This window comes from Balaenoptera acutorostrata, chromosome 12, assembly GCF_949987535.1.
Source record: "Balaenoptera acutorostrata chromosome 12, mBalAcu1.1, whole genome shotgun sequence".
Classification (NCBI taxonomy): domain Eukaryota; kingdom Metazoa; phylum Chordata; class Mammalia; order Artiodactyla; family Balaenopteridae; genus Balaenoptera; species Balaenoptera acutorostrata.
The window spans coordinates 38,937,043-38,963,208 of record NC_080075.1 but is presented as its reverse complement, the minus strand read 5'-3'; the positions used below and the strand labels follow the sequence as shown (position 1 = coordinate 38,963,208).

The 26,166-nt window shown below is 36.9% G+C and overlaps 1 protein-coding gene across 5 annotated transcripts in view; it reads left to right on the top strand.

Moving 5' to 3' along the window:
• The window catches only part of AFTPH (aftiphilin), a 64,701-nt gene that overhangs the window by 3,864 nt on the left and 34,671 nt on the right, over positions 1–26,166 (top strand). For 4 of the 5 annotated variants that reach the window (XR_009009927.1, XM_057558282.1, XM_007189737.3 and 1 more), the window contains exon 2: positions 23,477–25,443. Coding sequence is in view for 4 of the 5 variants with exons in the window: in XM_057558282.1 (XP_057414265.1) it covers positions 23,509–25,443 (1,935 nt within the window). In the remaining variant the exon portion in view is untranslated. Of the gene's footprint in view, positions 1–20,584; positions 20,675–23,476; positions 25,444–26,166 lie in introns of all 5 variants that reach the window. The other variant, XM_007189738.3, reaches the window with a different exon arrangement.

Here is a 26,166-nt window from a genome sequence, read left to right as displayed (position 1 = left end):
TGGAATCAGAGATTTAGAGTGTGAGAGGGCAGTGTTGTAGGGCTTCGTAGAAATTCTAATGTCTTTGGTTTTTTACTGTGTGAGATGGGAAGCTATTGCAGGGTTTTTGAGTAGAGATGTGACATAATCTATCTTTTAAAAGGATCTGTCTGGCTGTACAGACAGATCTTACTGCTGTACAGTAAGTAGATTATAGGAGTGCAAGAGTGGAAGCAGGAAGATTTCATTAGGAGTTGGTGACTAATACAGCTAAATGATCATTTTGTAATGAATACAAACGTCAAATCTGTATGTAGTACCCCTGAAACTAACAATATTGTACATAAACTGTATTTCAATAAATAAATAATACATCAAAAGTTAAAAATAAATAGATGATAGTAGTGGCTTGAACCAAGATGGTAGCAATAGAGATGATGAGAAGTGGTAGGACAGTTACTAGAATTGGAACCTCTAAGATTTTCCCCATTGCTAAACTCAAAAAACTCAGAGGTACATACTCCCTTCTGAAAAGTCAAGGCCCACACAGCCTACTTTCCCAGCATACTGCCTACTCGCTTCATATATCCTACATTCCAGCCAAACTCTGTGATGTGACTTCCTGCTCTTTGACAGTTGCCCCATGCTTTATCTTTAGTGCCTGCCGTTTCCTCTGTTAATTAAAATCCTTCGCATTTCAAATTCTCTTTCATGAAGTTTTTTTTTTTCTCATTTTCACCACTCTTTCCAGTCAAGTGAGATCTTTTTCTTAGAATCTTTAAAACCACATTTTACTTTATTTGGTGTTTATATTCTGCCTTGTGTTAATTACTTTTCCTGTCTTCCTATATTGGTCCTCATAATTAATTGTAAGTTTCTTTAAGTTTTGGCTCCATTACTCAGTCCTACCCCTTATAGAACCTATCGTATGTAGCAGATGCTCAGTAAGGTGCGTGCGTGTGTGTGTGTGTGTGTGTGTGTGTGTGTGTGTGTGTATAGTTTAATTTTTTAAGTCTTATTACAGAAGCATACAGAAGCATCGTAGAAAATAGTCAATCAAAAAAAAAAATTACATTCCCATTACCCAGGAATCCCACTGTAAACAGTTCAGTGCATATCTTTCCACACATATATTTATGTATGTGTACTTTTTACCAGAATGAAATCTTATCATACAGACTGTTTTGTAGGTTGTTTTGATTTAGTCAGTTAGACTCCCTTACCACTTCAAGAAATTTTCATCTAAACTAATATTCAAGGCCATATTCAAATTCTTCCCCAGTTGACTCAGAAATATCCCTTTACAGTTGACTTGGCCAAATCAGCATTCACTCCATATTCTTCTGGTTATTAAAATTATGAAAGGGTAATACACTTTTACTATAGAAAATTTGGAAAATGTGGCAAGTGTAAAGAAAACTGGTATGCCTCTTAGTGGCACATATCCATCTGTTTTAACACTTGGGACAGAGTAGCACTCAATAAATATATATATTTAAAGGAATAATAGAAAAATATGTCATTAGTCATCACACTACAAAAAGATAACTGAACATTTTGGTTTACATTTAGTTTTGTTTTTTTCCCTATGGATATACGAGTTTCATACACACATACATATATGAATGAATCATATTGCATCTCGGTGAACAAGTTTGTAGGTAATTTGGTTATTTCCATAGGACTGAGTCTTAGAAGTGGAGTTACTAAATCAAAGTGAAAGCCAATTGCTTTCTAAGAGGTTGTAATAAAATCACTCCTACTAGCAATAGTCGGGAGCACCCATCTTGCTTTAATCTGCTCAGATGGTCAATAAATACGCAGTTTTAAAATTGTTTACCTGAATTTTTATTTTGAATTTAGGCTTTTCAGCAGCGTGGAATGTTTGCATAATTTAAAATGTTTTGAAGGGTTTAAACGTGAGACATATCCTTGTTGATAGAGGTTAAAATTGTTTAATGTCATGCTCTTTTAAAAATAGCTCTGATTCTGTTAGCAAGCTATTTAAGTACAAGAAATAGGATATTATTTTCTAGAGCTATGTTGTGCAATACGGAAGCCAGTGGCCACGTGTGCCACTTGAAATAAAGCTAATCCAGAGTAAGATGTGCATTAAGTATAAAATACACACCAGATTTCAAAAACTAATGTAAAATATAGATTTTACATTGATTACATGTTAAAATAATAATATTTTGATACTTTGGGTTAAGTAACAAATTAATTTCACCTCTTTTTTAATTGGCTACTGGGAAATTTTAAATTGTATATGTGGCTTTATTGTATTTTGATTGGAGAGTGCTACTCTAGAGTATGACATTTTTACCTATGGAAAAGAAATGCAAGATAACTCCATTGTTCCAGAAAGTAGTTAATAGTTTTCTTAAAATTACTTCCTACGTTTAAGCCTGTCAGTGTGTTTTTCCCAGTATACTCAGTTTGCACATTTTTCAAATTATGTTTTTTATTACAAACTATAACTTATTGCAGTTCTTATGCTCTGAAGGAAATATGTGTAGTAGGAATTGGGGGAGGGTGTTAGGAAACTTACTTGAGGAATTGATACCTCTTCTAAGAATTGAAGCATGTGTGGGCATGTTTTATGCAATAGGATTGTAGGTGCAAAGGCCTTGTGGCACAAAAGAATGTTATTGTCTGACTTCCAAAAACTGAAAGAAGGCCTAGTTTAGAGCTTTGAGAACAATAGGGGAAGGGAGAAGGAATCTGTGATGGAGAGATGGGAATGGCTTAGACTTTATTAAAGATTTTTAAAAAATCTTTATCACAAGCAGGGGATTGATGTGAACAGATAGGCTTTTTTTTTAAGTTTATTTGTTGTGATTGTTTATGAGATATTTCTATATATATATATTTACATTTATTTTATTTATTTATTTTTGGCTGCATTGGGTCTTCATTGCTGTGCTCAGGCTTTCTCTAGTTGCAGTGAGCCCCGGGGGCTACTCTTCATTGCAGTGCACGGGCCCTTCATTGCGGTGGCTTCTCTTGTTGCGGAGCACGGGCTCTAGGCGCGCGGGCTTCAGTAGTTGTGGCGCGTGGGCCGGTAGTTGTGGCTTGCGGGCTCTAGAGCACAGGCTCAGTAGTTGTGGCACACGGGCTTAGTTGCTCCACGGCATGTGGGATCTCAAACCCATGTCCCCTGCAATGGCAGGCAGATTCTTAACCACTGCGCCACCAGGGAAGCCCAGATTGACTTTTTAAAAGATTACTTGGGTTGGGCATGATTGAATACTAATCAGGGAGACTAGTTTAGATAATGGAAGCTTACACCAGAATGGAGTCAGGGGAGTTGGAAGGAGGTACAGGTATTCCAAAGTTGAGAGATTCATGAGATAAAAATAATTCTTTAGAGATAGTGGAGGGTGGGGAGCTTTGTCAAGAATGGCTCTGAAGTTTCTGGCTTAGTGACTGGGTGGGTAGTGGGGTCATCAGCCCAGGGTTAGAGAGCTCTGGATGAGGACCAAGTTTGAGGAAGAAAAGCTTGGGTTCTGTTCTTCTTAAGCCCAGTTCCAGGTCTTTGAGGACCTCAAGTGGAGAGGACTGTAGAGAATTGGCTTGGCTGGACTGGGTTTCAGGTTTGAGGGCTGGGCTGCAGGGAAAAATCTGGGAGTTCTAGAATGTACTAATTAAACCTTAGATGGATGAGATTGTTTGAGGGAGAGTTGAGTAAGAACAGAGCCTAGATGAAACCTGGAAGAACTTATGCCACTAATTTGAGTATGTTCAGTACTTACAAGAAAATATCAGTTTGTTTTGAATCCTACTTGTAAAAGTGAAAGTAAGGAGTAAGTTGGATCAAATAAGTTAAATACTTCTGTTTGACTTATATGTATTTGAGTAGATAGTCTAACACAATTCTTATTTGATTATTTGGAAACATACCTTTTTCCTGCAATAGAAAACAAACTGGGCTTCCCTAACATCAAACAGGCTGGGAATATTTATGAATAAGTATTGGTATTTTTGCTATATTAGTAGATCTAAGGAAAAATTATGTAATTATCTCCATAAATACTGAAAAGTCACTTTAAAAACCCATTTTCTGATTTTTTTAAAAGAAAGCAACTTAAAATAAGAATTACTAGAAAATTCTGTAATATGATAAAACATATGTAACTCAAACCAAACATCAGTACCTTAATTCAGTATCCTAATTAAGGGGAAATACTAGATGCCTGCTATCACCACTACTACTAAATCTGGTTTTGGAGGCATTAGCCAACCCAATCAATAAGGAAAAAGAGACATAAGAATTGGAAAGGAAAAGGTCAAACTACCCCAATTTGCTTATGATGTGATGGTATACTGTACAAGTAACAAGAGCTTTCAATTTTATAAACAGTACTCAGCAGTTAGAAAATAAGACATGAGCAGAAGAAAAAAAAAGGTAAAGTATCTAACAATAAACTTAATAATAAATGTAAAAACCCTACATTGCTGTTTCAGTTTTATTAACAATTCTGTGTTTAGGTAATAGAAATCATTCTAAGTCATATCTTCTTATTCTTTAAATGCTGACTTCAAATGATACTTTTCAAAGTAAGACTTCTAGGAGTAGGATCTTTAATATTTGTATACATCTTAATGAGACCACAGTTTTTTAAATGGATGAAGTGAATAACATTCCTGCCTCACCCACCCTCCCAAGTGGACATTTTTGTTGTTGTTTTCTTCTTGGTCATTGCTTATGTTTTGTAGTATTTTCTGTTTTGCTGTGGTTTATCATCTCGCATAATAATTGTTTATTGTGTGCATGCAGAAATGTTGACCTGGAGTATTTGCAGATAAAACACGTCTGCTATAGCAACACTCAAAATCTGAAGCACTGATTAATTTTCTCTCTTAAAGCTTTCATTTTTAGTAGCTATTTATAAAAAGTAATGAACCTATCATTAAGAAATAATTTAACTCTCTCTCTCTCTCTTTTTTTTTTTTTTTTTTTGGCCATGCTACACAGTTTGTGGGAATCTCAGTTCCCCCCCAGGGATCTAACCCGGGTCATGGCAGCGACAGCCCAGAATCCTAACTACTAGGCCACCAGGGAACTCCCTAACTCTTTTTACATTGAATATTTTTAATAGCATCTTTGTTCCTTAAAAAAAAAATTATACAAGAGATTCAGATATCAAATTCAAATTTTCTCTTAGCTAAAGCCAAACAGAATGTTTGACTATTCATTATTTTTTACTTGTAGTTAAATCATGATTTCTTCTTACTCCTTTCCATATTTCAGACTCATTCCTCTATATCATAATGAGCCAGCAGATGATAGCATTCTGTCTCATTAAGTTTCAGAAGTTTACTTGAAGCACAGTACAAGTGTTACACCTGAATAAAATGTACAGATTTTTATCAGATAACCAGTGACCTTGGTTTCTGGAGGTGGAGAAAAGTTTCTGTTGTTGCTGCTATACACATATTCATTTCTTAGTGTTCAGCTGCAAGTGAAACTGTGATTAATTTTTTAAACGTGGGGTTTTTTTTCCCAAGAATTCTATAACATTTAAATTATATAGATAATTATAAATGTTTCAAGGATTAGTGCAGTAATTTAAATTTGATCCTTTAAGGAACTTTTCCAATATTCATTTTTAAGAAAAGTACTAATTTATCGTGAAGTCCTTGTTTTTGAAATCTTAAGAGAGTTAAATTTTGTAGTGATATTCTCATGTATGTGTACTGACAGAACTTTAAGAAATATTTGTACAATCAAATCACTGTAAGGGAAAACTTTTTTTATAAGAAAAAGTACTATTTCATTGATTTACCTATATTAATGAGTTCAGCAGTGAAGTTTAGAGATGTTTATGTTATCCCCCGAGTTATGAAGTCCAGTAATATTTATATTCTCTGGAAGCTTAACACAGTGGTTCTTAACCTTCGCTAACCATCAGAATTATCTTTGAAACTTTTTTTTTAAATACAGATATTCAGGCCCACCTATTCTATTAAAAAAATACTTAATACAAAGCTAAGATTGAGACACATTGGTTTATAGCCTACTAGAGGAGAAAAACATGGACATAAGTTTGATTCACTTTGTTAAATGTAATAAAAGAGATAGATATAAAGAAGAATTAATTCAGACATGCAACCTGACATAATGAAAAGAACACTGATTTTTTTAATGTTAGAATCCTGCTGCATAACTCTTTGTGGGACCTTGAGCAGATTTTTTGACCTCTTTGAGCCTGTTCCTTTATCTAAAAATGGATATTTGAGATTAAATTGGATAGTGTACGAATAAGTACCTTGCACAGTTCCTGTCACATAATAACTTGATAAATATTGGTGATATCACTTCACAGAAAAACTCTATGCCTGAATAGGGTTTTGAAGGCTTAGTAAATGGGTTTTCTGGACAGATAAGAATAGTAAATTAGAAGAAGTGGCGTATGTGACAACCTAGAGGTAATGTAGTGCCAGTGGAGAACCCAGGGGGTAGTGTTGTCTGGCTGGAGGAAAGAGGGAGTGCCCTGGCTATATGGCTAAGATAAGGAGTTTCAAGTGGACTACAGGAATCCTGGCCAAAAATAATGAGGCCCTGAAATACGATATTGGTCGTGGGATATTAAATACAGGAAGAGTTGTTAAGGACTTAATTTGTGGTTCATTTAATTTGAGGGAGGGAGATGGCAAAGAGGGAGCAGTCAGAGGTAACACTCAGATTTCCGGACTTAGAGCTCAGAATGTTATAAGAACGAGTGGTTTCTGTTTGTTCTTTGAGTGGAGGTTGACTTCAGTTTTGGAATTGGAGGATATGAGTTGTACTTGGGACATCCAGGTAGAGAGATTCAAAAAGGCAGTTGGGTAGGCAGAGGTTGGGCAGCCACAGATAGATAGAGGTTTGGCCATACTGAACATACAATATCAAACAAAATGGGGAAGAGGTCTCTCAGGGATAAGAATATGAGGAAGCCAAGGCCTGGGGAACATGGACATTTATGAGGCAAGCAGAAGAAGCAGATACACTGAAGGAGGAGAAAGAAAGGATATGATAGATAGGAGGAGAATCAAGAGAGAATGCCTCTTCAGAAAGGCTTTTTCACTTAAAAATGTGTTTTAGACACCTTTCCCTATTAGCAATATAGCTTTATCTTTTTAAAAAATGGTTACAGTTTCTATTTACCCTAATTCCTTATTGATAGATATTTAAGTCGTTTTCAGTTGCTTCTTTAAAAACAAACAATGCAGGAATTAACATTTTGTGGAAATATCTTTGCATACTTATATGAATGCATCTGTGGAATACATTCTTGCAGATGAAATTGCTTAGTCAAAAGAATATGCATTATAAAATTTCTGATATATTACTAAATTGCCTGGAATATGTGAACCAATATATACTCCCACCAGTAGTATCTTTAATTTTATCTTTAAAGTGGCTTGCTTCCTAGATTGAGGGTAGTATGAATATGAAAAATAAATAATATTTTTTATTTATTACTTTTATGTAAAATTCTTTAAAGAGAAAGGGAATACTTTGATTTTATCAAATTACTTGGTTCATTCAAATAACATAATTTAAGAATGCATTTTGTCCTTGAATGCACCAGATCAAGGAGTTCTTTGTTTTAAAAGAAGCTCTGTTTCCTCTTCTTATATGCTGGAAGCAATAATTGGATTTAGAGGAAGTGAATCAGAAGGAAGGAGAATGATAATATTATTGTGAGGTGAATTAAACTTGAACAGAATTAATGGATGCAAACAGTTCTTGTCATTGTTGTAGACATAATGACATAACCAACACAAATTCTGTGCTAAGATTTTAGACAGAAATATTTTGATTTTTTTTTTCTTCTTATATAGACTTTAAGCAATGGCCCCAAGACTGGAAAATGAGTTATTCTTATAAAGCTGATCATAGGAGAGTCAGTGCCTTAGAAAATACCCAGAAATACTGCAGAAGTTTTAAGTTGCCCTAAATTGTACTGCTTACATAATTTAAAGGTAAAAACTATGGACAAATTTCACAGCTTGTTTTTATTTTGTTTAATTACCTGACATTGTTCACAGTACCAGTATGGAACTACCCACTGCCTTTTCCTAACTTCAGTGATACAAACAATATTAGGGGGAAATTGAGGTTAATTTTGGTCATTTTCTCTAAACTCTTTAGTATCCTTTTTGTCAGACTTTTTTTTTTTTTTTTTTTTTACACTTTGGGTTATGACCTGTTTCTGGTTTGTAAAATTCGCTATAGGGGATCATGACCAGCTTTTAAGAAAAAATGCAATAGAACTAAAAAAATATCAAGAGTACACAGAGTAACAGTAAATACTGAAACTTTTTTTTTTTTTAATTTATTTATGGCTGTGTTGGGTCTTCTGTTTCTGTGCGAGGACTTTCTCTAGTTGCGGCAAGCGGGGGCCACTCTTCATCGCGGTGCGCGGGCCTCTCACTATCGCGGCCTCTCTTGTTGCGGAGCACAGGCTCCAGACGCGCAGGCTCAGTAACTGTGGCTCACGGGCCTAGTTGCTCCGCGGCATGTGGGATCTTCCCAGACCAGGGCTCGAACCTGTGTCCCCTGCATTGGCAGGCAGATTCTCAACCACTGTGCCACCAGGGAAGCCCTTGTTTTTTAATGTATATATTTCTACTGTGAGTTACAGAGGGGAAATTTTTGAAAAATTCTGCTTTATACAATAGGCTAATTCTCAAGTCATTTGTAACCAAAGGTATAATAGTACATTGTAAATAAAAAATGTCTGTTTTTTGTTTTTTGTTTTTTTTTCCTTTTTACCCTTTAGTCTTTCTACCTCTTAGGAGAAAGTAAAACTTTAAACCAAGCAATAACACCATTAAAAGGTCAGCTAGCTAGAAATTTGTTTGTAATGGGAATTCCTTCCATAGTTTCCATGAAGTTATCAGTACAGGTAGATCCACTTGTGGTAGTACCTGTATATCACACACACACACACACACACGAGACACACACACACTCATGAGCACTGTTTTGGAATGTGTTTACATTTGATTTTTCAGATATACAAAGCTTTTGTTTTATGATAATTTACCCCAAGAATGCCATTTATGTTATTGTCTGTGGATAATTTATGACTATTTCTAAGCCTGGTTCATTGTCTGGTTTCCTTCTGTTACCTCATGTGTCTCTGGGTCATCTTCTCAATTGATGGGTGGTCAGGGAACAAATTAAAGTAAAACTAATAGTACTTGGGAAAGACATCATTTGTGAGGTAAATCTTCTGTTACATAGGTCATAGTTTAAGGCCAAATTTGTGAGTTTTAGATTATCTAGGACATTGCTTTCCTTCTCATTAGCTCAGATAATTGAATTCTAACTGCATTTGGTTGCAGTTTTATAACTTTAGCTAGATGCTTTTTCCTCCAAAAGGTGAGTTGCTCTCATGGTGGGCGTTATGATACAGAGAGTAACACTGTCAGGAGAAGGGCAGCTGCCAAGAGCTTCACAAGGTGTACAGATTTTAGTTACAGACTAAAATGATGTCTTTAGTTTTGAAAGCCCACAAAGTATGGTTTTGGGGTTGGTTGGTTTGCTTTTCCCAGAATACCCTGGGCCCTTGAGGTTTAATTTACCAGTCTTGACCAGAATGCTAATTTAAAACTTTACAGCAAGAAATTTCTTTCAAAGTATGTCAGCTGTTCATGTCAGCTGATTGCAAAATCTGTGGGAAGATTTACATGGAGTACTGAAGAAAGTTGCTGGGAGCAGAGAACAAGAGCAAGGGAAATTAGTTGACTGCCCAGAGTAGTATCACGCTCTGGTGACACCGGGTGACACCGGCTGACACCTCCACTTATGCGGAGAAATGGCCTCAGATTGAAGCAGGTATTTATGTTATTTGGTCTATTAAAAACACACGAACAAATTTTTGTCCTTTGGCTGTTTTTTTTTCCCATAGCTGCATGTGAGTACTGTTCCTCTCCACACACTCTTTCCTCAGACAGGTTGCAGCAAAATGATTGGATTTGTTTTCTTTCACATGTGTCGTATTTCAGACCAGCCTCTCTCAAATCACACTTACTTACCTTGATTGAACTTAGGTATTTCCTAACTTCTTTGGGTGAGCACAAGGAGACCAGAGCTAGGGTTATAAGAAATCCAGCGGGGGCATGGAGGAGGTGGCAGCTCAAGAGGGTCAGTGGACCAAATGCCCCAGCAAGAACAAAAGTAGTGTATGCAGTTCCTACTGTGAGCCAGGCCCCGAGGATGCAGTGGTCAACAAAAGAGGCCTGTGCCTGCACAACCTTTCTAGTCTTTTCAGCTCAAGTAAAGTACCTCTTGGAAGAGCAGTTTCAGTGGAGTGGTAGGGTGAAGCCACATTGTGCTGGGCTGAGGAGTGAGTATAGGAGGTTAGGAAGTAGAGATAGCGAATAAATAAGGCCCTTTCAAGAAGCTTGGTGGTGAGGAGGAGGAGGTGAGCTAAAAGGGCACAGAAGGGAGGGGTTTGTTTTGTTTTGCTCTGATTTGTTTGAGGATGGAAGATTCTTGAACATTGACAGGCTGATGAGAAAGCATCAATAGTAATAGAGAAATTCAAAAGAGGCCCCTGAGCAAGCAGTTGAGAAAGAAAACAGAAGGTCCAGGGATTATCTGTAGACAATACTGTGGATGTAAGCAAGATTTTAGTGAAGGGGCATGAAATTGAAGTAGTTTCTGCTTTCAGATTCTATTTTCAATGTAAAGTTTCAGGGATATTAGGGTGGAAATTTAGCGTGGCTAATTTATTCTGCAGCTATGTAAGAGCAGAGGGTAAAAAGGGGAAAAAGTGGTTTTCTGAGGGCTAATGCATCTGCCCTCATTGCTGCTTCTGTTTCATTGCCTTTTTATCAACAGTTATCCAGTGTCATTTATTCAATTTCAAGTTGAAGTACCTCCTGGGAAAAATAGCTAGTAAACTCTCAAATATGGTCAGTTGATACTACAAGTTAAAGGTAAAACAGTTTCTAATGTTTTTATTTATCTTCAATTTTTACTGTGAAACTGTACAAATAAGTAAAATACCTTATGGATTTGCATAGAAGGTTAAAATATACAATGAAAGAAAAGCTCTTTCTTAGGAATTTTTGAAAACCAGCTTCTGTAAAGTAATAACTTTTATTGCTGTTTAGCAACATTCATTGAAGAGTGAATATATATTGCTGCTCACATTGTCATTTACCTTATATATAGTATATTGGTACTTTTGTGACTCATCCTTATATTGAAACCAGGGAAGACAGATAATTTGGTTGTCACTTTTGGCAGTCTGGCCTTTTGAGGGTGGTCAACTTAGGTATAAAGATATTTTGCTGTTTATTTTCATTGTTTACCACATTTTTACCACTATGTACATTAATATTGAAACAAATTCACTTCTTGGCATTTTTGTTGGTTATACTTTTTTTTTTTTTTAGGTGGGGGCTGCATTGGGTCTTCGTTGCCGAGAGCAGGGACTACTCTTCATTGTGGTGCACAGGCTTCTCATTGCAGTGGCTTCTCTTGTTGCGGAGCACAGGCTCTAGGCGCGGGCTTCAGCAGTTGTGGCTCGCGGGCTCTAGAGTGCAGGCTCAGTAGTTGTGGCACACAGGCTTCGTTGCTCCGCAGCATGTGGGATCTTCCCAGACCCGGGTTCGAACCCGTGTCCCCTTCATTGCAGGAGGATTCTTAACCACTGCACCACCAGGAAAGCCTGGTTATACTTTCTTCATCTTAGCTCGTAAGCATCTTTTTTTCTCCCAAATTGTTGTGGAAGTTTCAGAAAACTTTTAGGGAAGATTCTTGTAATTCTAATATTTGATGTCAATTATTTCTGTGATAGGACATTCTTCAAATATTTTATTAGCTTGTGACTGACTCACCGCTTACTAGTTATACTACCGTGAGGGATTATTTAACCTCTTTAAGCTTTTACTTCTTCATCTGTAAAATGAAGATAATCATTCCTACCTCATACTATAGTGTGAGGAATAAATGAGATAATTCACCAGTGCTTTTCACATAGTATTGACACATAGTTAGCGCCCAACAAATATTAATATTGTTATTGATGGAAGCAGAGAATGAAAGTATGTGGAATATACTATTTATTTAAAAGATATTTTAAATAATATTGCATATTATTGATACAGTTGATGTCAGTGGTATCTTGGGTTTTTGTTTTTAAATTGGCAAGTTCTAAGGAATTCTGAAATCTCTGAAAAATGCTCAGCTTTGAGATTGTGGGAGTGTGATTAAGTAGCCTTAAAGTTTGCAGCCTATGTTGATGGGAGGATGATAGTCCTAAAAACAAACAAACAACACCATCTTTCTCAGTTCTTTACTAAAAAGCTTTTATTTTTAGGGGCTCTCTTTGTTTTGTTAGCCGTGATTGAGCTAATATGCTGAGGACAAACCACTCAAAAAGAGAAAAAATATTATCCTTTTCGTAGATTCTGAATATTAGAGGCATGAAAACTTTTGTGACATCATATTCCAGTCATCTCTAGATGTATTGAAAACCAAAAAGTTAACTAAATTTAAATCTTCATATCGCTCAGAAGAAGGGCTTTTCCTTTTGTTTCTTTATGACAAGACGACTCTTAAGCAGGAATATGGGCAGGGCAGATTCATTTACAGTGCGTTTTGATAGTGATAGTATCTTAAAACTCCCATGAGGATTTTACAGTAAAGATTTGAATAATTTGAACTACTGCAATAGCAGGCAACATTTGTAATGCAAATTGATGTTGTTAATTGCTTATGTAATATTTTCATTCATTTTTCTAAAGAAAATACAAATTTTTTTTCACCTAAATGATTTAACAAATGATTAATTATAAACCTCAAACATATTGTGTTAAAAAGGTAGTGATTTTGTGTATGTGTGTGTCTGTGTGTGTGTTTCATTAAATAAGGCTTGTTAGTGTGGTTTGTACTGCTTAAGTCAGTAGCATAACTTCAGATACAATTGTTTGTCTTTCTTTTCCCTTTTCTTACCACTAACCTTTCTGCTTGTGTTCTTCACCACCACCACCCACTTCTGTCCCAGTCCCTGTAAAAATAAGTTTGGAGCAAAGGGTCCTTGGTAAAGCTGGATTGTATCATCTAGAAGTACTATCTGGCCTTGAAAGTTGATGTACAGGTTGATAAAGCTGGGCTAATGTCCTGTAAAAGATGGGAATTTCTCTCTGGTGGGTTTTTAGCTTCTCTGGAAGGAACTCTCAATGTTTGATTCTGGGAGATTCCTAGAGGGCCTCTTAGAGACCCCACCACTATCACCAAATGTGAGCCCAAGGATCTTTGGGGTAGTTAACACTTTGTGTGGATGATGGAGGGTAGAGGGTTGGTCGAGGATTAACTCTCTCTTAGAGGAGTATGTGGAATCCTAATCCAACCAGGCACCTTCTTAGAAGCTTTTCTTCTTGTGGTCTTTCCTCTAACTTGAAAGTATCTACAGCCGTATAATTCAAGGTACTACTGGTGAGAACTTCTGGGTTGCCTTGGCCTGTTCCACTTCAAAACCTCCATCTTTTAACAGACTACTATTGGTCCTTTGAGTTGGTTCAGAGGATATGGTCTCAGTCCTTTAACCTTGGGCATTGTTTCCTATTTTCTAGGGATTGGTTATAGAAATTAGAAGCAAAGTCAACTTCATGTATCTTTAATGTGGTTAGTAATAGTTTTCTTTAATGATTTATTCTTTCAGTGACTTACAGAAGTATATGCAGAGTCATGTGAATGTTTGTGCCAACTAAGCAAACATTGGCTTAGATTTTGTTAAGGGTAGACTATGATTTGAGCCACAGACTTGGTGCAAGTTCAAATGTGATGATAGTTTATAATTTACTGAGTGCACAGAATGTGCCAGGTACTTAAGGTCTGTTATCTTTAATACTTATAACAGCATTGAAAGGTAGGGACTGCTAGCCCCTTTTTATGGATAGGAAACTGAAACTCAGAGAGGGCAAACTCACATAGTTAGTAAACGGGGAAACCAGAATCTGAACGTAGGATCTGTCTAACTCCAGATCCAGCATCTTTCCCCCATACCATACTACCTCTTGAGTCATACATATATAGCCTTAAATCCCAGAATAAGGCAAGGTTAAACAAGCACAACTTTTTTTTAATAGAATGGTATATTTTAAACTCTGATCATATATTCATTCAATTGTAACATAGCTGCTGTTAATCTAAGTATGTTGATTTTCTGAGAAACACTTTTTGACGTATAGCATACACACAGCAAAGCACACAAACCTTAACTGTACAATGGGGTGAATTTTTACAAAAGTATGTGCCTGTGTAACTACTACCCAGGTCAAGAGATAATAACATTATCTCTATTAGCATCCAACAGGCTCTTTTATGCCCCCATCCAGTCAATACTCTACCCCCTCCCTATAAATAACCACTGTTCTGAATTACCACCATAGATTAGTTTTGCCTGTTTTGAAGTTCATAGAAATGGACTTATACAATGTGTATTTTGTGTGTATTTATCTGGTTTCTTTTATACATTATGTCTGTGATAGTCATCCATGTTGTTGCATATAGTAATAGTTCTTTTCATTGCCGTGTTTGTCTGTACCATGGTTTATCTTAACCATTCTCCTGTTTTTTTAATTTTTATTAATTAATTTATTTATTTATTTTTAGCTGTGTTGGGTCTTCGTTTCTGTTCGAGGGCTTTCTGTAGTTGTGGCGAGCGGGGACCACTCTTCATCGCGGTGCGCGGGCCTCTCACTGTCGCAGCCTCTCTTGTTGCAGAGCACAGGCTCCAGACGCGCAGGCTCAGTACTTGTGGCTCATGGGCTTAGTTGCTCCGCGGCATGTGGGATCCTCCCAGACCAGGGCTCGAACCCATGTCCCCTGCGTTGGCAGGCAGATTCTCAACCACTGCGCCACCAGGGAAGCCCCAACCATTCTCCTGTTGATGGACATTTGGGTTATTTTCAGTTAAGAATAAAGTTGTCATGAAGAGTCTTGTGCATGTCTTTTAGTGCATATATATATATTAGGGGTATAAACCTGGTATAGTTTTAGTAGATACTTCCAAAGAGAATCCCAATTGCTCCACATCTTTGCCATCAGTGGCTATAGTTTAAATTGTTCTAATTTTAGCCATTCTGGTGGGTGTGTAGTTGTGTTTTGTGGTGTGTTTTTTTTGTTTGTTTCTTTATTTTGGCTGCATTGGGTCTTCATTGCTGCATGCAGGCTTTCTCTAGTTGTGGTGAGTGGGGGGTTACTCTTCATTGCGGTGTACAGGCTTCTCATTGTGGAGGCTTCTCTCGTTGCAGAGCATGGGCTCTAGGCGTGCGGGCTTCAGTAGTTGCAGCCCGCGGGCTCAGTAGTTGCGACACATGGCCCCTAGGGTGCACAGGCTTCAGTAGTTGCAGTGTGTAGGCTCAGTAGTTGCAGCGTGCAGGCTCTAGGGCGCGCGGGCTTCAGTAGTTGTGGCATGCGGGCTCAGTAGTTGCAGCTCATGGGCTCTAGTGTGCAGGCTCAGTAGTTGTGGCACATGGGCTTAGTTGCTCCGTGGCATGTGGGATCTTCCTGGACCAGGGCTCAAACACACGTCCCCTGCATTGGCAGGTGGATTCTTAACCACTGTGCCACCAGGGAAGTCCCTCTTGCTGTGGTTTTAATGTGCATTTCCCTGACGACTTTTCAAATGATTATTGGCCATTTGGACATCCACCTTTGTGAAATACTCTTTTGTTTAAATATTTTGGCCATTTTTCTTTTAGGTCGTCTCACATTGATTTGTAGGAATTTTTTGCATATTCTGGATATGAGTTCTTTGACAATTATATAGTATTGCAGATACCTTCTTCCAGACATTGGCTTGCCTTTTCATTCTCTTAATGTTGTTCTTTTGATGGACAGAAGTTTTTACTCTTAAGTCCAATTTATCAGTTTTTTCTTACATGAGTAGTGCTTTCTGTTACTTGTTTAAAACATCTTGTCTTCCCTAAAGTCATGAAAATATTCTCTTAAATTATCTCCTAGAAGGTTGATTGTTTTACCTTTCACATTGAGGCCTACAATCTGTATGAAGCTGGCTTTGGGGTAAGATGTTAGGTAGAGTCAAAGACCTTTCCCCCAGTTGATCTAGCACCATTTGTTGAAAAGGCTGTTCTTTCCCCCCCACACTGCATTGGCATCTTTGTTATCATGTGGCCATATAGCTTTAAACCAAGGCTTGGTATCTGGTAGGTTAAATCCTCCAATTTTGTCCTTCTTGAGAAACTATTTTGAAATGGCTAGATAGTCTTAGATGATAGACCAGTCCTTCTTCATTCCTCTGCCTTGCCAAGCCCATCTTGCCACTTAGCCCCAGAGCTTTCAGCCTAGAGACTCACCATCTTTTTTTTCTAAGACTATTTCAGACTTGAGGCTAGAACTCCGTAAGCAAATGTGGCTCCCCTTCTTGTGAGAGATTAATACTGAATCTCCTTCACTCATTATATCCCCTGTCACCTTGGCTGCTACTCTGGCACAGGCCTGCTCTGACTACCTTTAGGACTACCGTTACTACTCAGTCATGAGAGCCTTGTGTGTACTATGACTTGAATCTTTCCTGGCTATCCCCATTACTTGTTTACTCTCCTCTACCAGGTCTTGGAATAAGCAGACAAAACAATGGCAAGTTGAGCACATCCCCTTCCCTGCAGACATATACACACACGCACACACACGCACAAGTGCTTGTTCAGGTTGTAAAGAAATTGGATGATTGATTAGGACTCCTTGTGCGTGGAGTAAGTAGTTCATTAAGGATGAAGAAACATTTACTGAGGTTGTCGTGTGCCAGACACTGTATTAAAGTAGCTCATCTATCTTTTTTTCTTTTTTCTGTTAAGTAGAAATAGCTACTTTAAAATCCATATTTTCCTGTGGTTAAAAAAAAAAAAAGTTAGATTTGTCTAAGTCAGACTTAATATGTAAATTCATTATACAAATAATACTTCAGTTAACGAACAAATATACTTCAGTTAACAAATTTTACTGAATTGCCCTGGGCACAGAAGAATTTTCTGAAAAATTTCAGGCCTCCTCCACACTGGCTGGTTGGCATTCTTGGCTGAAACTCGTGAGCAGTGGCACTGTCTTAGGTTTCTGAAGGGTGAGTTGGGCCAGAGCCAAGACCTGCTGAAGGGGAATGTGCAGCCCATATTCTTCCCATCAATAGGTGACACAGGTTTGAGGAATGTGGAAATGTTCATAGTCTGGGGGGCTGATAGAGCCTGTTGCACCTAGAAGGAGAAAGAGTACCTTGCCAAGGTGTGACAGGAAGAAAAACTACTTTGTGTTGTTGGATTGGTTACAAAGTTCCTGATTTCAGATCTTTGTATTTGCCTTAGCATCTGAGTTTTAAATAAGCCTTGAAATAATAAAATATTTTTCAAACAATGAAAAGTTTTAGAAAAAGCAATAGATTAACCATGAACAGATTCTACTTAAACATCACAGATGGTTCTTTAAAAATATAGTATTATGAGAATATAAAATGATACAGCACTCTAGAAAATAGTTTGGCAGTTTTTACAAAACTAAACATGCACTAACTTAGGACCCAGTGATTATAGTCTTGGGCATTTATCCCAGAGAAATAAGAACTTATGTTCCCACAAAAACCTGTATGTAAATGCTCTTAGCATCTTTATTATAAATACTATTTAAATATACTATTAGTGTATGTATTATTAATGTAGTATATATACTATTTATAATAGTAAAATATAGGAAATAACCCATATGTCCTTCTGTTGGTCAGTGGTTGAACAAACTGGTATATCTGTACAGTGGAGTACTACTCAACAATAAAAATAATTGGCCTACCGATGCACGTAATAACTATACATTGGACCTTAAGGGCATTGTAGTGAGTGAAAAAAGTCAACCTCAAAAGGTTACATGCTGTATGATTCTATTTACATAACATTCTTGAAATGATAAAACTATGGATATGGAGAACAGATTAGTGGTTGCCCAGGGACAGGAATGAGGTAGGGGAGTGGGGGCAGTTCTGTATCTTGATAGTGGTAGTTTCATAGATCTGTATGTGGGATAAAATTGAACTATATACAAACACAGATGAATGCAAGTGTTTTGGGTTTTTTTTAATGGTGAAAACTGAATAAGGTCTGTAGTCTACTTAATAGTAATACCAACATTTCCAGTTTTGCTATTGTACTAGAGCTATTTGAGATGTCACCATTAGGAGGAACTGGGTGAAGGGTGTACAGACTTTACTATTTTTGCAACTCTGTTCATCTATTATTATTTCAAACTAAAAAGTTTTTAAAATAAGGTATGTTGTACACTCACGTTCATGGCAGCGTTATTCACAATAGCCAAAAGGTGGAAGCAACCTATCCGTCTGTCGACAGATGTTAGTATATACATACCGTGGAATAATATTCAGCCTTAAAAAGGATGAAATTCTGACTCATGCTACAACGTGTATGAACCTTAAGGACATTATGCTAAGTGAAATAAGCCAGTCACAAAAGGACAAATACTGTATGATTCCACTTATATGAGGCACCTAGAGTAGTCAAATTCATAGAGACAGAAAGTAGAAGGGTGGTTGCAGGAGCTGGGGGAGGGGGAATGGGGAGTTATTGTGTAGTGAGTACAGAGATACTTTGTTGTTTTGGAGGATGAAAAAAGTCCTAGAGATTGATGGTGGTGATGGTTGCACAACAGTGTTAATGTACTTAATGCCACTGAACTGTACACTTAAAAATGGTTAAAATGGTAAATTTTATGTTATGCTTATCTTGCGACAATTTTTAATAAAGCATTATTATTGTATAAGTATCACGTTTTTTATAAAATAGGCATATTTTTAAATGCAAACATAAATCTCCTGGAATGCTTTTAATCTTTTTCATTTTGCAGTGATCACAAACTTATAAATAAGTTGCAGGTTCAGTACAAATAAGATTTTTTTCCAGAACAATTTGAGACTGTTGCCAACCTGATGCCCCATCTCTTTCAAATATTTTAGAGTGTATACCAAGGACATTCTCTTATATAACCACAATACTACCATCAAAATCAAGAAATTAGCATCAGTGTATTGCTGCTGTCTAATTCTTGGGCTCTTCAAGTTTCACGGTCATCCCAATAATGACCTTTATAAAAAGGGGAGCCAGTTGAGAAACAAGTGTTATATTTACTTGTCACTTCTCTTTTCAGTCTGGAACAGTTTTCCAGTTTCTTCATAACTTTCATGACGTTGATCAGTACTTTTGAAGATTATAGGCCAGTTGTTTTGTAGACTCTCAATTTGAATTTGTCTGAAGTTTCCTCATGAATTTATTCAGGCTATGTATTTTTGGCAGGAATATTCCAGAAGTGAGTCTGTGTCCTCATTGCATCTTGTCAGGTGATGCATGATTTCGATATTCCCATTACTAGTGATGTTCACTTTGATCACTTAAGTGTCAGGCTTCACCACGGTAAAGTTACACTTGTTCCCTTTGTAATTAAGTATGTTGTAGGGATATTTTGAAACTACGCAGTACCTTGTTCCTCATCTAACTTTCAGTTTATTCACTTATATGTTTATATCCATGAGGACTGATAGTTTATTATTTTATTCAGTGAATTATAATCCATCATCATCTTTATTTTGATGCTCAATTTGTCCCTGATTTTAACAGCAGTAACCCCTTCAAGCTGGTTTTTGTGTCCTTTTGACATGTTCCCATCATTATGAATGCTTTTAAATTTAAAAAAAAAGGAATTATGATATTAATGAGTACATAGTATCCTGTGTAGCATAATTTGCTTAAGTAATCCCTTTGGAGCATTTTGTTTTACTTTAAAAACTTTTTTTTTTTTTTTTTTTTTTTAGTATAGCCAGATTGCCTTCTGGAAGCCTTGTAACAATGTATGCACCCACCAGTAGTATGTGTGTACAAGTGTCCCTTTCTCCACACTTTCATTAACAATTGGAGAGTATTTTTTTTTTATTTTTTTTATTTTTTTAATAGTCCAGGGCACATTCTTTTTTTTTTTTTTTTTTAATTTCATTTATTTATTTATTTATTTATTTATTTATGGTTGTGTTGGGTCTTCGTTTCTGTGCGAGGGCTTTCTCCAGTTGCGGCAAGCGGGGGCCACTCTTCATCGCGGTGCGCGGGCCTCTCACTATCGCGGCCTCTTTTGTTGCGGAGCACAGGCTCCAGACGCGCAGGCTCAGTAATTGTGGCTCACGGGCCTAGTTGCTCCGTGGCATGTGGGATCCTCCCAGACCAGGGCTCGAACCCGTGTCCCCTGCATTGGCAGACAGACTCTCAACCACTGCGCCACCAGGGAAGCCCGGAGAGTATTTTTAAATACTAGGAACTTCATCATTAAAGGGAAACGGTCAGAGGTCAAATGACCCTGTACACCCAGCATTAGAAGGGGTATTGGGGATGCTAGACAAGGGAAGAAAATAGGGTTTATGTGTATCTTTTACTGTTTTTTTTTTTTTCTCTTTAAATCAGCAGAAAAGAAGGTATCTTAGCACTAAAGCAGTTATTTCCTTCTTTATAATGCTGATTTCATAGGTAAACAATTAAAAGTAGATATGTTACAATGGAATCTTTTTTCTCATGACTCGCTTATTTCTCTCAGCAGCTGACCAGTCATTGACCTAAAGATCTTTGCGAAATTCTGAAGCCGTTCTCTACTAACCAGCTGTATGACTGTTGGTAAAGTTGCTCACCAGTAGGCCTCATTTTCCTCATCTCTGAATTAAATTATGTGGTTTCTAAGGTACCTTCTCTGTAAAACTGGAAGATCTTATGAAATTTTATCCTGATAGTTGGAAGAAAGTTTTTTTGTTGTTGTTGTTAGCTTGCAAAACTGGTTGAATTTTGTAGTAAACGTTTTCCTTATGTGTCTAAGGACAACTGTGAATTGCAGTCAGTATCAATTCATTATCTATGGGCTGTTTTTGTTCTAGGACTTTGATGTTAATCTTCCCTTTGCTTTTAATGTTAAGTTTGTCTTGTGACACTTTTGACTGTTTAATACAGAGGACCAAAATAACCCAGACATAGATTTCATTTAAGAATTAAATGTATAGAAAAAGAAGGTATCATAAACAGGTGGGCATGGGAAGGATTATTCAATAAATGGGATTATGATAATTGCTAGTCAGAAAAAAAATTCACTTAGACCCTTGCTTTAGACCATATGCCAAATAAATTGTAGATGTATTAAAAATTAAATGTAAAAAAAAACCTCTAAGTAGAAGAAAATAAAAATGTATTCAATTTTAAGCTTATATGATAGCAAAATAATGAAGAAAATTACTAATGGAAAATTAATTAATTTGATCCCTTAAAAATTAACTTGGGAAAACAGTTTGGCTTATAAAGTTAACCACACACTTACCATGAGACCCAGCATTTGCACTCCTGGGTATTCATCTTAAAGAAATAGGAACTCATGTTCACATGATAATCTGTACACAAATGTACATAGCAGCTTTGTTTGTAATTGTAAAATACAGAAAATAACCCAAATGACTTGAATGGAGTAAGTGGAGAAACAAACTGTGGTAACATCTATATAATGGAACAGTACTTAGCAATAAAAAGGAATGAACTGTGGACACATGCAACAACATGGATGGATCTTGAGGGCATTAAGCTGAGTGAAAAAGCCAACTTCAAAGGGTTACATATTGTATGATTCCATTCAGATAACACTCTTGACATAGCATAATTATAATGATGGAGAATAGATCAGTGGTTGCCAGCAGTTAGGGTTTAGGGAAGGGCATGACTGTTAAGGGATAACACAAGGGACTTTCTTTATATTGATGAGTATTATTGAACTATTTTTGCAACAGTTCTAATCCTCAATTATAGTGACAGTTACTTAAATCTAATCTGCACATATGATCAATTTCGTAAAGCTATACAGACACACAAAGAAAAAAAGTGAAATCTAAACAAGGTCTGTGGCTGAGTTAATAGGTTGTACTGATGTCAGTTTCAGGGTTTGATCATGTACTATTGTTGTTTACCATATTCTTATTGAGGGAAACTGGGTGGGAGTATACATGAGAACTCTCTGTACTATTTTTTCAACTTCTTGTGAGTCCTAAGCAATTTCAAAATTGAAAGTTATAAAAAATTAAGTAAACTATGGTACATCCAGACAATGGAACATTATTCAGTACCTAAAAAGAAAAAAGAAAAAAGAGCTATCGAGCCATGAGACATGGAGGAAGAACCTTAAATACATAGTACTCAGTGAAAGAAGCCAATCATACAGTGTGTACAGGCCACATACTCTGTGATTCCAATTATACGACATTCTGGAAAAAGCAAAACTATGGAGACAGTAAGAAGACCAGTGGTTGCCAGGGCAGGGGAGTGGGAGGGATGAATAGAATAGGTGGAACAGAGGATTTTTAGGGCAGTAAAATTATTTTGTGTGATACTGTAATGGTAGACACGTCTTTATGCATTTTTCCAAACTCATAGAATGTACAGCACCAACAGTGAACCCTATTATGAACTATGGACTTTGGGTAATAATGATGTGTCAGTGTAGGTTCATCAGTTGTAACAAATATACCACTCTGGTGGAAGATGTTCATAATAGAGGAGGCTATGCATGAATGGGGGTAGGAGATATATGAGAAATCACTGTACCTTCTGCTCAATTTTGCTGTGAACCTAAAACTCATCTAAATAAATAAAGTCGGGCTTCCCTGGTGGCGCAGTGGTTGAGAATCTGCCTGCCAATGCAGGGGACACGGGTTCGAGCCCTGGTCTGGGAAGATCCCACATGCCGCGGAGCAACTGGGCCCGTGAGCCACAATTACTGAGCCTGCGCGTCTGGAGCCTGTGCTCCGCAACAAGAGAGGCCGCAATAGTGAGAGGCCCGCGCACCGCGATGAAGAGTGGTCCCCGCTTGCCGCAACTAGAGAAAGCCCTCGCACAGAAACGAAGACCCAACACAGCCAAATAAATAAATAAATAAATAAATAAATAAATAAATAAATAATAAAGTCTATTAAAACAAAAAAAAATTAACTTGGGTCAGAAATAAACACTGAAAAGTAAAGTGAGGGAAATATCAATATTCATAGCCATTTTTAGAGATAAAATTTTCATGTCTTTTATTTATAAAGAACTCATACAAATCCATAAGGCAAGCCCTGAGTCCCCAATGAACTAGAAAGAGAGCTTAAGAGAACAAGCAAGTGCCCCAAGAGAGACTTTTGTAGATATACTTTTGTGTTTATTTGAAATTTTCTGGAATCCCCAGATTCAGTAATGTACTACCAATGCCCGTGGAAACATACACTAGAAGAGAGTGTTTTTTTTCTTTTTTGTTTTTTTTTTTGCCATTATATTATAGCTGTGTAATCTCACCTAAGATAAAAATAGTTTAAAAGATAAAAAACAGAGCACTGTAAATTTGCATAGTTTTGAAGTTTCTTTGAGAGAATTTTGAAAGACTTTGTTCTATGTAATCAGTTCCCTAAAAAAAATCTTTTTTTTTCAGGTGTAAATTAATTATTTGAAAGCAATTGAACAATGGAGCCAGACATCATTCGAATGTACTCTTCATCCCCACCACCACTAGACAATGGAGCTGAGGATGATGATGATGATGAATTTGGGGAATTTGGTGGGTTTTCCGAAGTTAGCCCTTCTGGTGTAGGGTTTGTTGATTTTGATACACCAGATTATACTCATCCCAAGGAAGAGTTTGTACCTTCAAACCATTTTATGCCAATTCATGATTTCTCAGAAAATGTAGATAGCCTTACAAGCTTTAAGTCCATTAAAAATGGTAATAATGATAAGGACATCACTGCTGAACTTTCTTCTTCTGTGAAAGGACAGTCTGATATTTTACTTTCTACCACCAGCAAAGAAATAATTTCATCTAAAACTTTAGATACTTCCATTGATGGCATAGAAAGTCCAAGAGATTTAAATGAAATAGTGGAACAGAGACAGAATGTTGGAACACCTGAAAGTTTCTCTCCAGGAGATTTTAGAACTGATATGAATGTTGTTCATCAAAACAAGCAGTTAGAGAGCTGCAATGGTGAAAAGCCTCCTTGTCTGGAGATTCTAACAAATGGGTTTGCAGTATTGGAAACTGTAAATCCTCAGGGAACAGATGATCTGGACACTGTAGCTGATTCAAAAGGACGAAAGCCTCTTAGCACTCACAGTACTGAGTATAATTTAGACTCTGCACCTAGTCCTGCGGAGGAATTTGCAGATTTTGCCACATTTTCCAAAAAAGAAAGGATACAACTAGAAGAAATAGGATGTGCAGTTTTAAATGATAGGGAAGCAGTTACCATTCAGGAAAACAATAAAATTAATAGAGTCAATGAACTGAATTCTGTAAAAGAAGTGTCCTTGGATAGAAGCATTGACGATAAAGAAGACACTGCTGGAGAGGATCAGGTTTGTGTTTCAGAAATAAGCATGGTGAGTAATGGAGCTTTCACCAGTGAAAAACAAAGCCTTCCAACATTGCAACAGGATGAATTTTTAAATTCAAGTGTTCAATCAAAGGCTTGGAGTTTGGTAGACTCAGCTGAAAATTCAGAAGCCAGTAGGAGAGAACAATGTAAAACTGAGGAAAAACTTGATTTATTTACTTCTAAATGTGCTGACCTATGCATGGATTCTGTTAAAACTTATGATGCTGATGATGAAGTTGGTTCTTCCAAAGAAGAAAGTAGAAAGTTTACTGATTCCCGAAGCCTCAGCATTGATCCTACAGAAGAAAATGTTTTGGATGATTCTATAAGTGTAAAAAATGGTGATAGTAGTAATGACTTTGTGACTTGCAACGATACCAATGAGGATGATTTTGGTGACTTTGGCACAGCCAGTGGCACGACTCCACCTTTTGTTACTGGTACACAGGATTCAATGAGTGATGTCACTTTTGAAGAGTCTTCAGAGCACTTTCCACATTTTAGTGAACCAGGTGATGACTTTGGAGAATTTGGGGAATCAAATGCTCTCTCTTGCCCAGAGGAAATTATATTTACTGAGTCAGTTCTAAAACAGACTTCTGATAGTTTATCAGAGGGATGCAATTTGGCAAGAAAATCTACTGGGACAGGCACTGAACCTGTTTCAGAACTGAAAATTGAGCAAGAAGGTGAGTTTGGAGATTTTGATTCTGTGCCAAACATTCAAGATGACTGCAGTGATTTTCAGGACTCTGATGATTTTGCGGACTTCAGTTCAGCTGGTCCTAGCCAGGTTGTAGACTGGAATGCTTTTGAGGATGGACAGAAAGATAGCTGCTCTTGGGCTGCTTTTGGAGACCAGCAAGCTACTGAATCTCATCATCGAAAGGAAGCCTGGCAGTCACATAGGACAGATGAGAAGATTGATACTCCAGGAACCCCCAAAACGCACAGTGTCCCTTTAGCAGCTTCCAGAGGAGCAGTTACTGGTGGTCATTTACAGGAAACAGCCACTTCAGCTCAGGTATTTACTCATTTTCTCTATTTTGTATGACATTAATTGCTGTGGAGGTTTCTAATTCAGCTTTTCAAGAAGTATTTTTTAATTGGGTACCTGTTTAAGGCATCTCTTTATGATACACAATGCTTGCCAGATTTGTAGATTAGTTACATGTTTCACAATCATTTGGTTAATGTTAAAGAGACATTCTTATAATAATGCCTGGTAAGATTTTTCTTTATCTCAGTGGGTTTCTTTAATATTTACAGAAATATTAAATAATCATAATAATCATCAACTTGGTTTTTTGATAAATATAAATACCGCTTATGTAAAAATTCATTAGTTAGTGAACTATTCCAGCAAATCCTTCAGTTTTTACCTTTATAGTGATTTTAAAAGAAGGTTAAACTGAGATTTAGAAGATTTTTTTAAGCTTCAGAAAATAATGTCTCTTAATTTTGTCTATCAAAGACCTAGTTTGGATTACAAAAAAGAGCAAGCAGAGTTTGAAACCTCAATCTGTGCTGAAGGCTATAGGGACTTGAAGGATAGAAAAAGAATTTGAAAAAAGCAGATATGGGCCTCATAATTTAACAGCTAATAAAAGGCCTGAGGTGAGGATGTCAGATGGATTAAGGGTTAGAGCTAGAACATGCAACAGCCGTAGTTGACTTAGCCGTACTGTGACTATTTATTTGCTTATAATTTCTTGCAAATGTATATTTATGTTTACTCTTAGGAAGT